Source organism: Erinaceus europaeus, chromosome 11 (assembly GCF_950295315.1).
Source record: "Erinaceus europaeus chromosome 11, mEriEur2.1, whole genome shotgun sequence".
NCBI lineage: Eukaryota > Metazoa > Chordata > Mammalia > Eulipotyphla > Erinaceidae > Erinaceus > Erinaceus europaeus.
In genome coordinates this window covers 20,152,722-20,171,659 of record NC_080172.1, presented here as the reverse complement: position 1 = coordinate 20,171,659, position 18,938 = coordinate 20,152,722, and the positions used below count along the sequence as shown (strand labels likewise).

The 18,938-nt window shown below is 37.7% G+C and overlaps 1 protein-coding gene across 1 annotated transcript in view; it reads left to right on the top strand.

Moving 5' to 3' along the window:
* The window catches only part of ELL2 (elongation factor for RNA polymerase II 2), a 77,627-nt gene that overhangs the window by 40,655 nt on the left and 18,034 nt on the right, over positions 1 to 18,938 (top strand). The window contains exons 3-4 of the mRNA XM_007531422.3: positions 8,423 to 8,544; positions 12,339 to 12,502. Coding sequence (XP_007531484.1) covers positions 8,423 to 8,544; positions 12,339 to 12,502 — 286 coding nt within the window. The remainder of the gene's footprint in view (positions 1 to 8,422; positions 8,545 to 12,338; positions 12,503 to 18,938) is intronic.

Sequence of the window (18,938 nt, the reverse complement as noted above, 5' to 3'; positions counted from 1 at the left end):
ATTTTTAGGAAATCATAGAATCATCTAAAGCTTGGAGATGATTTGAGGACGAGGGAATTTTAATCTTTAAGTGTTTGTAACAGTTTTTATCTAATCCTAGCTAAGAGATACAATAAAATAAAAAGACATCAATCAAGTAGTATTAAGAGACAGACTGTCTTCCTGAGATCCTGGAAAAGTGGTCATATATAGAAACTGCTATTTAGTGTCAAAGAACATGTTACAAAGAAAGTCTCTCCCTCTGTCTCTCTATCCCCCTTTCCTCTTAATTTCTAACTATACTACCTAATACAAACACAAAGAAAAGAAAAGAGAAGAGAAAAATGTAAAAAAAAATGGTTACCAGGAGTGATAGATTCATAGTGTAGGCACTGAGACTTTGCTGGGTCAATAACCCTAGTTGCAATTAAAAAAGGAAGGAATACTGATAAAAAGAAAACTGACACCTCCGGGCCAGCAAGATAGTGCACCTGAGGTCCCTACCACATTGGAGGAAACTTTGGTACTGTGATATCTTCCCCTATCTTTCTCTCTATCGTAAATAGTCAGTCAGGAGCAGTGTAGTCCTGGTGATAGCAACAACATAAAAAATAGATCTTTTCTGGTCTTATAAGCCCTAATCAACATTTTCATTCATTCAATAAAACATCAAGTGACTACTTTGTGACACCCTCTATTGGAGATGGTAGAGGGAACAGACAACATAAAAGTTTCTGCTTCTAAGAATTATATTCTAGGTATAGGATAAAGGCAATAAACATCACCTGTAAGTAGTAGTGGTAATAAGTATTTTAAATGCACATGGAGTAGGATCAGAAGTTAAAATTTTGAGTAAAGCCACAACCTTGAACAAGTCATTGAGCCTGTCTTGCCTCATTTATTCAATGAAGAATTCCAACTAGATGACTTCAGGTCTATTCTAAAGACTGAGTTTGGGAACATGTCTCACGTGGTAAAGTGTATGTCACCATGTTCAAGGACTCAGATTCAAGCCCCTTGACCCACTTACGGGGGAAGCAGATGATCTCTTTCTTCCCCTCCCCCCCTTTCTCTGCTCCTCTCTCTCCGTATTTCTCTTTGTCTTTATCATAACAAAATACGATTTAAAAAATATAAAATAATGGAAATTTATACTTATAGAATTAACATTTTAGACTGAAGAGATAGCTCACTGGGATGGAGAGATAGCATTAGACCTTGTTGTGCATAAAATTCACATCAAAGGAAAGCTTTTCGAAGTTCTAATAATTTGTAACATCCAGGGGGAAAACCATTTACATGAATTACATGGAGTATTTGATCTTGTGTGCACCTCGATATAATATTGAGTAGAAAGTATTAGGCTTAGGGAGCAAAGCCTCTGCAACAGAAGTATTGCTTTTAAGCAGATGTTAGCATGCCTATTTGAGAAATCTGCGGCGGTGTGTACCTAATCCTTCTGTCCTACATCCTTACATAAACAAGAGATATGTGACTTGATGTTGAGATGGTCTTTCAGACAGTATTTCATTGCCACATGCCTGGGCTTGTATCTTAGAATAATTAGAAGCTTTGACGTAGACATCTTGGTATATACAGTGTTTATGTTAATTACAAATGTCTGAAAGTTTCCTGAAACTTATTCTTCATAGCTTTTATCAAAGACAGACTGGAGTTTGAGAGGAGGGTTGTGGATTGTGGTACTAAACCTTTGATTTTCAGTCTCCACTTCTGGAGTGAAAATTAGAATCTACTTTTTCTGGTTGTCCAGAATATGGTGGCATATTTTTATGACCTTCATCTTGAACAAGAAATTGTTTTGCGGGGTCAGAATATAGCCCACACAGTAGAACATACTCTTCATCATGACTGAGACTCCAGATTCAAGCTAAAGCACCACAGCACTAGCAGACGCTTCATAAATGGGGGAGGAAAAGTTTTGTGGTATTTCACCCCTTATCTCTGTCTGCCTGAAATAAAAAGAATGAAAGGGTCACCCCAGTAGTGGAATCATATATGTGTGAAGCTCCAGGACCTCCAATAAATAGATATTTTCAAAGAACCATTTAAATCAGAGCCTTTAGGATTTTTAAAATATTGCATTCTTGACACTTAGCTAAAAAGTTCAAATGAATCATGTGTTCTTGTTTATATAGACTTCTTTACTGGTTTGTAGGGAAAGCTTAAAATACTATAATTAAACTCAAAAAGTTCCTATCACATGAAAGGATGCACTTCTAAGATTGTTTCTAAATCAGACCTAAGAATTTCTTTCTCCACAGTGGTTAGCTTAGTACCTAGAAGCTGACCATAGGCCCACCAATAATAGTCATTTCATTTTCTGCTCTCCCTCTTTGTAATCCATAATTTTAAAGGGCATGTAATAAGGAAATGTTTTAAGCAATTCTGAAAAAAGAAGAAGAAGAAAAGAACTTATTCCTAGAATTTCATTATATAGTTTCTGTTGTTTTCGACAGGTTATGTTGTTTTCGCCGGGCTGGCTTCATGGGCGGGTAACAGACGACCAGGGACTCATGGTTGAGCTGTAGGCAGTATCTCTTTATTCATGCAGGACGCAGCGCAATCTAAGACGAGCTAAGCTAAACTCAAGGTACCCTAAAACTCACAATGCTGTCTTTATATATACTTGGCAAGTAGGGTGGAAACAGGATGTGACATAGAGAGGGTGGAGAGAAAAGTGACTGGTGAAAATCAGAGTGTGGCAAGAAGGGGGCAGAGCAGGCGAGAATCCTGTCACTGAACCACCAATGCCCTGGAGTGCTTTATGTAAATGTAAAAGTGATTTATGTAAATAGACCAAAGCTTTGAATGGGATTAAATCTATCCCTATATAGGCATATGGTTAAGCAGAAGCCAGGGGGAGCTGGCATACTATCCAACAAGTTTCTACACAAACTACAGAATACAGGCCTCATATATCAGAGAAGAGTGGTGAGGATCCACAATTTCCCTTTAAAGTCTCAACAAGTGACTCTGTATGCCACGAGATCTCAGTCCCATTTTAGCAGTCACCTTCAACAGTTGCACAGGCTCTAATTCACTCTGATGTCCCCATAGTTTGGAAGCCAGCCTCCACCCCACCTCCCCTAGTTCTCTTGTGAAGCCAGCTCTTCTTCTCAAGTCTCCTGTTTTACTCCCATGGAGACAGAATGTTACATAAACTTAATAGCTGTGAACATAAATGTTCCTTCTTAATTCACTTTTTTTCCCTCCACTTATTTATTTATTTGATAGAGGCAGAAAGTTGTAGGGGAAGGAGAGATGATAGAGAGGGAAAGAGATACAGAGAGGGGCAGAGAGAAATTGAGAGAGGATGGGGAGATGGGTGAGAAAAAGACCTGCTTTACTTCATGACTCATGAAACTTTCCTCTGGCCTCCATTGCAGGTGGGGACCCAGGGGGTTGATCCCACATCCTTGAACATGGCAGCATTTCACCACTTCTTCTTCTGCGTCTTTTTTTTTTTTTTTTTTTTTAATGAGAGAGAACAAAAAAACACCAGAGCTCTGCTCAGATCTGCCATAAGTTGGTGGCCTCAGGAATTAGTCATTAGTAAAATAAGCTATTTCCCTGAATCTGTTTCATTCTTGAGTATATTTAATTCCCAGTTCGAGCCCCCGGCTACCCACCTGCAGGGGAGTCGCTTCACAAGTGGTGAAGCCGGTCTGCAGGTGTCTCTCTTTCTCTCCCTCTCTCTGTCTTCCCCTCCTCTCTCCATTTCTCTCTGTCCCACAACTGCAATAATAACTACAACAATAAAACAACAAGGGCAACAAAAGGAAATAAATATTTTTAAAAAATTTTTAAAAAGTATATTTAATGTTCTAGCCACTTTTTCTAGCTACCTTCCTTGTTCAGAGATCTTGGATATGCTACAGTAGACCACAACTATATCTAAGTTTCACTGTTTTTCCTTTCTTTGTTTCTTAAAGTTCTACCAGCATGAGGTCATCCAGTACTGACTCATCCTTCTCTTTCTCACTTGATTCCTTAAAAGTTCCATCCAAGATATAGCAAAAGAGATGTATTCATTTCTGATAGCTGAGTAGCATTCCACACTGCTTTTAGCCACATGTCAGTAGACTTGTGGGTTGTTTGCAGATTTGGGCGACTACAAATAGTGTTGTGTTGAACATAGTTGTTTGTTCATAGATCTGTTGGTTTTTGTGTGCAGACACCTGTGATGAGGAAGATAAGGAACTATATACATGTGACAATAACTATCTTGGAAGCCATTTTCAATAAAGATATTTCTGTGTTTTTTTTTAAAGGTCAAGAAAAGTTTTAAAAGAAAGGTTTTTAAAGGTTAAGAAAGAAAGAAAGAAAGAAAGAGATCTAAAGTAGACATTTAAAAGTAATCAACTTTTTTTTTAACTCCTATTAAGTGATATGCAGATTTTCTGTGTTTGTAATGTTAGGGGAGATTGTAGAAATTAATTTGCATAAGGTATTTATAATTTATGTACCTAAATATACTATTTATTTATTGGATAGAGTCAGAAAAAGCAGATCACTATCTAGTCCCCTCAGTATCTAAATACACGTAATAATGTACATGTACATTTAAAGATAATTTTTCTTCCTCTACTTCACTCATTTTCAGAAGTGAGAAAAGTCAGAATTCTCTTGTTTCTCTAAGGATTTATCTGCCTCTATTAAAAAAATTTTTTAATTATCTTTATTAATTAGACAGTCAGAAATAGAAAGAGCAGGAGGAGATAGAGAGGAAGAAAGTCAGAGAGACACCTTTAGCACTGTTTAACTACTCACTAAGTTTCCCCTCTCCAGGTGGGGACCTGGGGATTGAACTTGGATCCTTGTGTATTGTAACATGTGCACTAAACCAGGTGCACCACCTCCTCCCCACCCCTACCGCCTCTATTTTTAATTCTTAGTTTTTTAACCTTAGCCTTCCTGATATTTTAGACTGGGTAATTCTTGAGTACAGATAGTTGTATGGATGCATGCCAGTAGTACTATCTTAGAGCAAATATTCCTGTTGTTGAGAACTACAGTTCTAACTTAAATATAGCACATATATTTAACCACTTCAGTAAGTATATGAGTTGTTTGTGCTTTATTGTTTTATTTTTGCTTCTTTTTAGTTTGCCTTTAGCCTTTTCTGTTAATGACTATGTTTTTTATTTTATTTCTTTAAACCAGAGCACTGATCAGGTCTGGCTTATGGGGGTGCAGGGGACTGAATCTGGGACTTTGGAGCCTCAAACATGAGAGTCTCCTCAGAACCATTATGCTGTCTACCCCCATCCACTGTTTTTTTTTTTTTTTTTTTTTTTAGTCACTAAAAATTTACTTCTACTCGAGTAGAGGTGTCATGGTAGCACCTACAACTTGGTGGCTGAAAAGCATTAAGATATAAAGCAGAAAAAATTGTTTAATAACCAGGAAACTATAGGTAACAATATAGCAGATGAGAATTGGGGCCTTCATGTTGGAAGGATCTTGGAAATCTATTTTAGATATATTCCAAGGGTCCCATGAGTTTACTAATTTTTGTCAGAGCCCGACAACTGACTTGCAGGTGGGCTAAAGGTATTTTCTGGGGAGATGGTATTAAGAGTTGGAGATAGTAGGACTAGAAAGCTGGATGGAGGAAGAGAGTAGCTCCCAAATACGGGAATAGTAACTTTATTTCTATTCAAAAAAAATTATTTTTTTAATTTTAGCTGATCACCCCTTCTGCATTCCCCTTCACTTTCCCCCCTTCCCATTCCCTTTTCCTTCTCCTTCTACCAGAGTAGTGCTCAGCTGTAGCTTATGGTGGTACTAGGGGTTGAATCAGGTACCAAAGTCTTTTTGTATAACCTTTTGCTGTCTCCCCAGCCCTCAATGAGTACTTTTGCACCACTGTGTAGGTGAACTTTGCACTGTCTTATCCCAAAGAAGCATTCCTTTGGTTTCTGCTCTCTCTCTGACTTCTAGAGGATTAAGTAAAAGACTCTGGGTGGGAGAGATGGTTCAGATCCTGGAACATGATGGCAGAGGAGGACCTAGTGGGGGTTGAATTGTTAATGTGGAAAACTGGGAAATGGGGGGTCGAGCGGTAGCGCAGTGGGTTAAGTGCACATGGCGCAAAAGTGCAAGGCTTCCGGTTTGAGCCCTGGCTCCCTACCTGTGGGGGGCTCACTTCATAAGTGGTGAAGCAGGTGTCTATCTTTCTCTCACCCTCTCTCTCTTCCCCTCCTCTCTCCATTTCTCTGTTCTATCTTGCAACAACGACATCAATAACAACAATAATAATGACCACAACAACGATAAAAGCAAGGGCAACAAAAAGGAAAATAAATATAAAATAAATAAAATATTTTTTATATATATTTTATTTATTTTATTTTTGAGAGAAATGCAGAGAGAGACACGCACACACAGAGAAACACCAGAGCACTGCTCAGCTCTGGCTTATGGTGGTGTGGGGGATTGAACCTAGGACTCTGGAGCCTCAGGCATGAGAGTCTGTTTGCATAACCATTATGCTATCTCCCCCACCCTATAAAATATTTTTTTAAATAAAAGAAATCTGAGAAATGTTACACATGTACTATATTTTATTTTATTTTATTTTACTGCATGTTAGTGTTGACTATAAACCATTAATCCCCCCAATAAAGAGGAAAAAATGAGGGGAAAAGCAAAAAAAAAAAAAAAAAAGGGAATAGGCATTGGGAGCGATGGATTCGTCATGCAGGCATGGAGCCCCAGTGATAATCATGGTGTGTTGGGGCAGAGGGTTGGGGGAGACAGCAAACCACACCTTGATGTAAAAAATCTTCCAAGTCAGCTTTAAAACTCTTTCTCTGACAAATACAATTTCCTTGACACTTGTTGTTCTCTTCTTACTCTTTCAGTAAACATTTATTGCATATTTTCTATGTGCTAGACACAACAACCATCTTCCTTATTCATCTTTCATTCCTTCTCCCTCCCCTCCTCTCCCCTTTTTTTGGGGAAGTTATGGATTGGCATTGACCACTCCATGTACTTTCTGTAGACTACAGGTTAGGAGTTTTTTTGTTTTGTTTTTGTTTTTAAGTGAGCAAGCCAGACTTACAAGGCATCCTACAGTGCTAAGTGGAGGTTAGACCTGTGTATGCTTACTAACACATTCATGAGCATGTTTATACTTGGCAACCAGTGAACTCTAGAGTCATAGTCTTCCAGTAATGGGAAGGACAAATTTGAGAGAATAGGATAGGGTTTGTAAAACTCTTTTTCCTTTCTACTGCTGCTCTGCAAAATTACTAGTAAACTGTGTTGTAGCCAAGGACTATGAAGTCCTACTTAACATTCTTGCAATCCTTTTTTCCACTGTTACTTAACACTGTGATGGCCTCTGTAAACCCAAGGGCTGGGTAAAGTGTTTGACCAAGGAGTGGTGAGAAATTTCTAGTTTGTTTGCAGATAACATACTGAACTCCTACCATGTGTTCAGGACATAGGGTTTGGTCATCTAGAGCAATCTGCCTCCTTTACTCTTGGGAGTTTCCTGTCTAGTAGAGAAAACCAGACCTTGGACAGGAACATAGAAAACATCTGCCTAACTGACAGTGTTGCCCATGGCTTGGCCTTGGAATGCCTGTAGACATCATCTGTGGGCTGCTAACTCTGTTCTGTAAACACCAGGATGAATAAAGGACACACAGGGCAGGGGAGAACATCCAGCTGGTTTTTGATGGAATAGAATTATGACATTTACCGTACTCTGCTTTTGTTCTTCAGTGGGGTGTGTGTGTGTGTGTGTGTGTGTGTGTGTGTGTGTGTGTGTGTGTGTGTGTGTGTGTGTGTGTGATGTCTGTCAAGGACAGAATCTGTATATCTCAAAAGAGAGGTTTTTAAGCAAATTCACTAATAACTTTCCATGTAAACTGTTATCATTTGTCAGTTTGTAACCAAAAGAGTTGCTCCTATAAGCCAATTACTGAATAGAAGTGATTGTTGACACTTAAGGGTAGAAAATGGACATTAAAATGTAGTTAATTAAAGGTATGCTTGCCAAATTCTTTGAATAATTTGGTAATTTAAATGCTGTAAAACATGTATCAGGTTGGGGTAGGCAGCATGGTTATGCAAAGAGAAACTCAGGTCTGAGGTTCTGAAAGCCCAGGTTCAGTCCTCCCAAACTACCGTTAAAGAATATATATATCAAGGGACCTGGTGGTGCTGTACCTAATTGAGCATATATGTTACCATGCATGAGGACCCAGGTCCAAGCCCCTGGTCCCCATCACTATGTGTGTGTTTGTGGGGGGGGGAGTGGGGAGAAGGGAGGAGGGGACTGTGTGCACGCCCCTGCATCCAGGGTTTAGATATAAAATTCTTGTCAACTGAAAAGCAGTGAGTCAGTCATCAGATCATTCTATGGGAAATTTATAATTTGAGATGTTTTGCTTTTCTTCCCTTTTAGCTTGTCAAAATTCCCAAAAACAATCCCTCAAGTGAAGTACATACTTTTAACTTCTATTTGTCAAATGTCGGTAAAGACAACCCTCAAGGCAGCTTTGACTGCATCCAGCAGACATTTTCCAGGTAAGTACTTTTCAGGTATATTAAAGGGATAGTTTTTATTCAATGTTGTTTTAAAGGTAATAAATAAGATATGTAGTGGTTATTTAATGTTTATTGAATTGCATTACAGAACTCATTTATTTGAGGAATAATAAGCACCTGTTGTGTGTTAAGAATTCTGTTGCTGTGATATAATTAGAAAAAAAATAAGATTCTTGCTCTCAGCCGATGTGAAGATAGTTGGACAGATTTTATTTTTTTGCGTATAAAACTTTGTTTTAATTGAAGGCATTTTTAAGTTTTTATTCACTACATATATAATCTCACATTCAAGAGTAAATCTTACTTGAATCTTATGTGGTCTTTTTTTTTAATAAATGCTATATTTGTTTTAAAAATATTTTAAAAGACTAGAAACTAGAAGTTAACCCATATATAGCAGTCACTTCTGGCTTTAAAAAATGCGTTTTAAAAAAAAGGTGGGAGAGGGGAGAGAAAGAATACACACCTCTCACCCCAGTGTCCCATGGGACTCTTATCTGCTGAAGTCTTTTGTAAACAATATGCTATTTGTTTCACTCTTCTTTGTTATGGTTGTTTCTGATTAAAGAATGGGCTCCTTGAGTAGGGGAGAGCTTGTTCTATCTATGGATAAAGACAAGGCCATAAAGCCCCCAACCTCCCTCGAACACTAGGCTTTAACACTAGCCAAGACTGTCCAAGATTTGTTCACTACTATCTCTAATCTGTACAGTACTTGAAACTGTATAAACATTTGCTGTTCATGGGAGAAAGACAAAAGAAAAAATGTTCAATTAAAGGTGGAAGACAAATACATAAAATTTCAGAGAATCTTCACTGGGAGTTTAAATTTCCCAAGTTTCTGGTGACTTTGTATTATCTGAATCTTCTATTTTCTGTTATATGCTATTTTGCTCTCTAAAAATCGCATACCCCAAACTTAGAATTTTTTATAAACAATATGCTACAGATTATGTGAACTTTCATACACAGTCAACTTTATCACTGGACACATGTAAATATATATAAAATTCCCTTTTAGTTGCCCTAAGGCTTATTGCTGGTACACAGTGTCAGCACTACCAATCTACCACTATTGGTGGCCGTGTGTGTGTGTGTGTGTGTGTGTGTGTGTGTGTGTGTGTGTGTGTGTGTATTATTACTATCACTATTATTTGTTTTTTCCTTTTAATTTATTTGATAGGACTGAGAAAGGTTGAGAGAGAAAGAGAAATACTTGCAGAAATACTGCTTGTGAAGCTCACACTGTTCCTTTGTCCAGCAAGTGATGAGTGTGGCCCTCAGACCCTGGTAATGTGTGCATTCAACTGGGTACACCACCGCCTGGCCCCTGCGCTTCAATTTATTAAAATGAGATAAAAGCTCAGTGCTTCGGGCCTGGGTGGTGGGGCACCTGGTTAAGTGCACACACTATAGTGCACAAGGATCCTGGTTTGAGCCCCCAGCTCCCCACCTGCAGGGAAGTTGCTTCACAGGCGGTGAAGCAGGTCTGCAGGTGTCTAACTTTCTCTCCCTTCTCTCTCTTCCCCTCCTCTCTCCATTTCTCTCTGTTCTATCCAACAATGACGACATCAGTAACAACAACAATAATTACAACTGCAATGAAAAACAAGGGCAACAAAAGGGAAAATAAATAAATAGATAAAAGAAAGGATGATATACCATGCCAAATTTATTATTATTTTTTTTAAATCACAATTAAAAGTGTAGTGCTTCACTCACATGTTATGACTTCAATAGCTAGATGACTGGTGATAATGGGCAACACAGATAAAAACGCTTTGACCATTGCAGAAATTTCTATCATATATCACTCTAACTGATTATAGAACTGAGTAGTTAGTTCCATTCCTTCATTTCACAGTTGGCTTAAAGCAGTTATATAGATTGCTCGTAAGTGATTGACTGGGTTGAATGAGAATTGAGGTTTCCTAAGTCCTAACCACAGGTGCCACTGTGGTGCCATCACCTCTAAAGCTTGTTCCTCCAAAGCCCTTTCTAATAATCTAGTCTGTTCTATCTAGTGGATCATGACTTTTCTGACAGCCCAGCATTTTTGTTATACACACCAAGGCATATACACTTAGACTCAGTAAATTCTCTCTCTCTCTGGCCTTTTCCAACATCATTTCTTATTGTCCTTTCCAACTTTCTTTGGCCAAACTGAAATCACTCTCCCATTCACCCCGTGTCTCACAGATAGGTTATCTTATCTCATAGAATATTTCTGTCATCCTTCATCCATGTATAGTCCTCCTTCTAGATTAGTTTGGGCATCATTTTCTCTAGGAAGCCTTTGCCTCACCCACATGTCCACATGAAATATCCTTCCTAGTAAACTACCTAATCCTAGCACTTGTCACACTGTCATAATTTCCAGTTTGCTCATTCTTGTCACCCATTAGACAAAGTTCCTTGGAGAAGCCATAGCTGATCTGCTTCTTGCCATAGTCATTGGGCCTCATACATAGTCTGGCATTCAGTCTCTACCCAATAAATATTAGATGGATGAGCTGATTTTTTTAAAATAGAATTTGTACAGATAATAATAGCATATTTACACAAAATTTCATCAGACCTCATTTCTTAGCATACCAACAAAGTTATTTCCAGTTAAATTTTCAAATACAGTATCAGAGCTATACAGGCATTATTATTACTTTCTTATTCCAATCTAATACTAATTTCTTTCTAATTTTTTAATTTATTTTATCAGAGGACTGCTCAACTCTGGCTTATGGTAGTACTGGGATTGAACCTGAGACATTCAATGTCTCAGGCATGAAAGTCTGTTTGCAGACTAAGTTATATTTGCATTATGCTATTTCACCAGCCAGCAAATTTCTTTCTTAAATATCAGCGTAACTATTACCATTATCCATGAAGTAGCATAATACTTGGGAAACTATCTTCTGGGCCAACGTTAATATTTATGATTATTTTCATGTACAGTATTTTCTTAATGTTTGCTGTATGAAAAGACTCTTACATGGAAATTTAACAACATGATAATTTTATAGCACTTTAGGACCTTTGGGCTAGTAACTACAAAGTAAACTGTAATTCCTATCAGGGAGTGACTCAACAGGCAGAGTACTGAACTTGCATGTGTGACTTTCCAAGTCCAACCCCTACCATTACATATACCAACCGGCATGATACTCTGGTTTCTCTTTCTCATTACTGATTTCTCAAAGTAAGATATAATGCTTGGCAGTATTTTAGCCATAATATTTAATAAAATATTTTATTAAAAATAAAAAGAAGTGTGGTAGGTATGTTTTATCTAGTTAGACCTATATATTATGGTTTTACAGAATATAAGCAGTATTTAGTTGTTTTTATTTTATTTATCCAGCATAAAGAAAGGGGAAATTGAGAGTGCAGGGGGGAGAGAGAGACAGACAGAGTCACTTGCAGCATTTCTTTACCATTTTACCCAACTTACTAGTAGTATGGGGGTGTGAAGCCTGGCCCTTGTGTGTGCTTTACCAGATGAGCTGTTACCCCACCACTAGCGGTATTTAGTTTTTTAAAAAAATATGACCATCTAAATAAGGATTTTTATAAAAAATCTCATGGATTTGGTCTCTGAATGTTCATTTTATCCAATCTAAAATATGAAAAAAAAGATAATAAAAAGAAGAATCTAAATATTTACATTAAATTTTGGGGGGGATCACAAAATTCTTATTTGCATTGCTGATACCGGAATTATACAAATCTTGATTGCATTTAGAGGCTTCTCTCACAAAACCACTCTTACTTGACAGCTCTGGAGCCTCCCAGCTCAATTGTCTGGGATTTATACAAGATAAAATTACAGTGTGTGCAACAAATGACTCGTATCAGATGACACGAGAAAGGATGACCCAAGCAGAAGAGGAATCTCGCAACCGAAGCACAAAAGTTATCAAACCCGGTGGACCATATGTAGGTTTGTATAGATACATTTTTCTTTCTTGCTGATTGAGTGGAATAATTCAAGATCCTTGTAGGTAAATATGGGTAACATTAATTTAATGAAAACATAGTCACTGATCAAGTAGGAAGATTTTACTTCTTTTTTTTTATTTTCAAAATGTATTATGTATTTTTATTGTTTATTTTATTGGGAGTTTTAATGATTTACAGTGCAGTTGTTGACACATGGGTACAGTTTCTCATCTTCCCATGAACGTTCTTTGCAGAATATTCTCAGCTACAACTTAGGTCTTTTTACATCATGCATCATGCAACAGGACCCCCAACGTTTCCTTAACCTCTTCCCTCCATCTGCAAGATTTACTTCTTTCACAAATCTTAAAACCCTCTGTTAACTGTTATTACTTTATAATACTGGGATCTGGGCAAGTTAGTCTACTGTGTGATATTGTAACAGTGTTAGGGTCTGTTGTGTTTTCTTTGTCACTGGATGATGCAATTTCAATGATGGTTTTTGTACTTCTTGTTTTGCACTACAAATTGGTAGAATTTGAATTGATAGCCTCATTGTTACAGAGTTTACTTATATTCAGAGAATCTTCTCACAAGAGAGTTTTGCTGCTGAAGTATAAAATGAAAATGCACTTATGGAAAAGCTTTAGTGATGGCTCTGTGATATCTCAACTGTAGTGCTGTCTATGGATTTTCATCTTCATCAGTTCAGATAGGTTAAAAGTTAACCTACCCCCACCAGCTTTTCCATTATTTCACTTATATTTCCATCACATTAAGGGGAGGCAAGGAGTATGGCATCACACCAAAAAGGTGAGCCTTTTCTGTATAACCAGTCACCCTAACAATATTATAGACTCTATTCAGTATGACTATTAACAGTTGTAGAAAGAAATAGCAAGAGTGAGGACAAGCTCTTTGAGGCCTTGGTCAGTTTAATGATATACAAGTCACTGAGTCATAAATGATGAAAGGATATTCACTGGGGAACATAAATGCTCTTGAACAACCAGATCCCTTAATAAACATCTTTCCATGAGTTGGTATAATCCAGCATCTCTGTATTTTCCCATCACTAACCCAGTTACAAATGTATTCAGTTTTCAGAAGCTCTAATAGTGGCTCTAGTAAGTACTTCTTTGGAATAAAGTCAATCCTTTTGGGACTTGGTGCTTAGCTTAGATACATTTAGTTTGGTTTAACAACAATTCATGGCTTCCCCAGGTATCTGTACTCATGGGATCAATTCTTTGCCCAATAAGTTATCAGCAGTGAGAGTTTTCACCTTCCCTTCTTAGTGAAATAAAAAATTTTCATCTCATAAGTCAAATCTTAAATTGGTTTTAAATGTACTTTAAATATAAGCTATGAATATAATTTTTATATGTTTATTTGAAAGTTATTTTTTCTATTGTCCAATATCACGTTTTTTTAAACAGTAAGACAAATTAGTATGTCTGACAAAATAGAAGACTCAAGCCATCAGAATTATTTCCCTCCAGTATAACCAGTTGAATGCCTCCACTGATTTATTCAAAGACTTGAAAATCAGCAATTACTATATTTTTCCATTGATTGGTCCTTGAGTATCCCTTTATATTCAGGTGTTTTGTTTGTTTTGATAGTCACGTGCACTTCATTTATAGCTCCTACATAGAGTTCTCAATACTCACAGTCCTATACACTACACATTTCCTAATGATACTGTGAATTTTTAAACTTAGAGATTCTTACAGTCACCATGAATAATTTGTATAAATTTCTGGGACTGACCTCATGAAATTTGAGGTTCTCTTAAGTCTAAATATGAACCACACGTCATCTATGCCACTCCAAGAAGAGCTGCCCCCCCCCCCCCCCCGCACACTTATGTTCTGCCCACTGCCTCCCTTTCCACCAAGGCTACAGGGATTTCTGCTGACCCTGTGTGCTATGCTTTCACCACTCTCCATCACAGCACAGTGTTCTTCTCTAACCCTAAATATTTTCATGAACCTCTTCAGTCTTTTATTCTCTATGTCAAATAACTCCAACAACTTTTCTTAGAATTACCTCATCCCAACCCTTTAATTATTTTTATTGCTGTCCTCTGGACTACCTCCAGTTCTTTACCTTGGAATTCAAAACTCGCAGTCCTGCTCTTAAGAATAGACTGATCAATCCTAAATACAGAGAAGCGAATAGACTAGTAACCTGATGGGCTTTATTGTTGTTTGGTTTTGCTTTTATTTTAACTGTTCCTTGTTAGGGCATGTTTTGATCTTTTTCTTTTAACCTCGTCCATTTTGTATCTTCCTCCCTTTCCAGTTTTCAGAGCGTTCCGATTCATTCAGGGGTTTGAAATGCTTGCTATTAACCCTTCAGCACATTACTCAGCACTTAACTGAGTGGTTTCTTAGCTCTTTGCGCTCAAGTTGGTTGTCCAAACCTCACAATCATCCTCTAAGGTAGATTCAAATCCCCACTCTATTCTACATATCGAGTTTTTGGAATCAGCAAACAGTGAGGGTTGGCCTCAATAACATTTGCGCTCTTTCCTTAAGACAAAAAGGAGTCTTACAGTTGCTTCATATTATCAAAAGTGATACCAAATATCTCACTTGTGCCAACTTAGAAGTACTTGTAGAACAAGATTTCTTTCAACAGTATCAGCTTGGGTGGAGGGAAGACACTCACTGGTCCTACTGTGGTGATGGGATGCTGCCATAGTGCCAAATATGGTTTTTGAAAAGTGAATTAGGATATAACCCTATTTTAATGGTTGAAGATTGTTCCTAAGGGTCACCTTGTCTGGATAACCAGAACCATGCCCCATGTCCTTTATCTACCTTCTTTGGGGTCTAGGGGGAAAAAACAAAAACATTTTTGCCTAGAGAGAAACAGGGGAAGCTATAACTTGGAAAACACTATTATTTCTTTAGTGATGACATTACTTCTAGTTAGGGTGTTTATGTCAGTGGTGAGTTGTTTATTATTACAAATCCTCCTTTGTTTTTTGTTTTATTTATTTATTAATGAGAGGGATAGGAGGAGAGAGAGAAAGAACCAGACATCACTGTGGTACATGTGCTGTTGGGGGTCTATTGAAAGCAGGGCGTCATGCTTGAGAGACCAGTGCTTTATCCACTGCGCCACCTCCCAGACTACTAATCCTCCTTTGTTTAAAAAGAAATTACTAACTGCTTCTAGTTCACCTTTGTCTTAAGTCTTCTCACTGGCTCCTACCTAAATTCTGGAACTTTGATTAATTATAAATTTTAAAAAATCTTATTTATTCATTTACTGAATAGAAACAAACTGAGGTAGAGAGAAAAAAGACCTGTAGCACTGCTTCACCAACTTGTGAAACTTCATCCCAGCAGGTGGGACTGTGTTCTTAACATGTACATTCAACCAAGTGCACAACCACCTGTCACCTAGTTATAAATTTTTATATGTGCTAATATTTAGGTCTAAAAGGTAAAAGGATTTTGTTTCTGATTTTCACCATTGCCCCCATACACCTTACTTTTGATAGTTCAACACATGCTTGACTTTGAACAGAGCTAACAACTGTGTATCTTTTTTTTCCTCTCTCCCATATATTAAATAAAGAGGTACTTGCTCATGGTAACATTTAAGCACCTTTGTAGTGCTAACATTTTGTGACTAGTGGGCACATGTATTTGATGGTAAATCTTCTGAAAAAGTGATCACAAAGTGGTAAAAATGGGTTTCATTATAATGGTTTATATATTTCACCATGATAGCCACACCATCATCAAGGCCCAGCCCTACCCTGCCAATGTTTTTAAATCCTTAGGTCTGTGTGGCTACAGTTTCTGGGCAGGTTTCACAGAGTAGGAAGAAACAAATACAGAAGATGCTGTTTTCTTTCTGATGTACTATTTTAGCCACCTTCCTTTCAGGTTGTTTACTTGGAACCATTAGATGGACAGAGAGCTTTGCCACCTCAGAGTAAATGGAAAAGCTAGAATTGTATTCCTTGTTATGAAACAACCATTCAGATATAGTCCCAGATTACCCAACCTTGTCAGATCCACTGCTGCTGTTTATATAAGGAGCCCAGGGAATTGATTAGCAGTTGGGTCTGGGAAGAGAATTAGAGTTCTCCCATAGGCTTTATTAAAAGGGCTTTTCTGAAGCAAATATAAAAAAAATAAAAATGCAATCTTGCCTTCTTTAAACCTTCATTTTTTTCTTTGACATCTTAGTTCTAAAACTACTTACAGCATTAATGCATTCTCTGTCTTAAACCAGAGGACTCCTTTCTGGTTGAATAAGCATAAAAGCAATGACAAACAGGAAACAAGTGATCTTTGAATATAACTAAATTCTTTGGAGTGTGACTGGATTATTCTTTCAGCATTTAAAAGAAAATTTCAGGTTGCATTGAGAGCATTGAGGGTAGGATGGTAACAGTCTAATATGGCACAGATAAGACTCCAGAGCTGTCCTACCCCTAACCATATTCTAATTTCTTGTTAAACATCATACTTATGCCCCCTCTTAAAGGCAAAGTAAGTCTCCTTAATTTGCTTTCTTCCTACACCAGGAGAAATAGAGGTAAACCCAGAAGACCTTTGGGCTTTTCTGAGACTGAAGCAAATCAGAAGTGGGTCAGAAATGCAGAAGAAGGGAGTCGGGTGGTAGCGCAGTGGGTTAAGTGCAGGTGGCACTAAGCATAAGGACTGGCTTAAAGATCCCAGTTTGAGCCCCCCCCCACTCCCCACCTGCAGGGGAGTTGCTTCACAAGTGGTAAAGCAGGTCTGCGGATGTCTATCTTTCTCTCCCCCTCTCTGTCTTCCCCTCCTCTCTCCATTTCTCTCTATCCTATCCAACAATAAACAGCATCAGTAACAACAACAATAATAACTACAACAACAACAAAAAAAAGGGCAACAAAAAGGAATAAATACGCTAAAAAAAAAAGTGCAGAAGAGGTAAGGTAAGCTGGAATACAGTGGAAGTACTGTCACTTTTTAGTTTTATTTTTAAAATAAGCTTGCCTTGCTTACTTATTTTAAATTCATCCTAAGTGACCATACATGTTGTGTGAGCTTAGCTAAAAAGATACTTCCTGCTTATCCCCCTCCCCTGAAGGGTAGGAGGGAAGAAGCCAGCCACAGTGCAGTGTGGTTTGAGAAAAGCCTAAATTAAACAGGTCTGAAGGAGAGGAGTGTGAAATGTATAACATTTCCAAAACTTTTGTGATCCTGGCCCTGTTTTTCTTCCCCATAAACTCCTGCTAATATTTCATATTTATTTATTTTTCTTTTTTTTCTTTTTTTTTTTAATGCAAGCTCTAATATTTCATATTTAAACAGTGTTGCAACTAAGAAATAGTGGGTTGGAAGTTTTGCATGCACTACGATAGAAGTTCAGTATGTCTATCCTCTGGAGGCTTGGCAATGTGGGGAAAAAACGGATCATGTTGATTCTGGCTCTTCTGCTTCCTATTTGCTTTCTTGCTCTACTTGTTCTCCTTTGCTGTTACTCACTTTGATGCTTTGCTAGTTACTAAATACTAAATCAAGGTCTGTTGGTGGACAGAGCTGCAGTAGCCCTGCCCACATGGGACTTGCAGCCTAACATGAAGCAAAAATATACACTCAAAAACATTATTTAAACAAAAGTTATAAAGCCACAGTCTGGGAGGTGCCATCATGGATTTAAAAAAAAAAAAGCCAGTAAAATCATTCATCCTTTCTCCTTTCCTCTAGGTAGAATGGTGTCAAATAGCTCCATTGATAAGACCTCAGAAGCACCTAGGTAGTCAGAATTCATTTTCAATAAACATTGTTCAGTAAAGTTCTTGCCCAATGAAGGTGTTTTACTTCCAGATACTAACACTTAGAGATCACTTTCACGCCCATTGTTTCTAGTTACTAGTCTTGTCCCTATTATAGTTGCCCCACTTTGTATGTCATTATCGCTTCTTCTCGCTCTTCAACTAAGGCTATAGATTTGGAGGCTTCTAGTGTACTAAATAAATTACCTCACAAGATTCTACCTCACAAGTCAGCTAAAGAGGACCTTATGCAGTTTGATTCTAATTTCTGCCTCTTCACCAAGGGTTGGTTACTAGCTATTGTCTGGTATATTAAAAAAGATTAGCACTATTGGATGTTCTTTTAATATTAACCCCAGATCTTGCCGTACTCCCTTTATCAGGTTCCCAAACCTGTGACATTATTAATGCCCTAAGTCAGCCCAGAATATATTTGTGAAGTAGTATAGATAATCCTCACATATTACACAGTCATGATAAGGCTATATCTGCCAAAAGAATGACATAAAACACGCTGAGTACAGTTTGACAACCGTATAGGTGAACATGGAAATTACTTTACTTTAACATAAAAATGCTTACAGTTCTAAAATGTTCAGTCTGTTGCTATGATGTGTGTTACTAATTCCTACCCATGTGTAGCTGA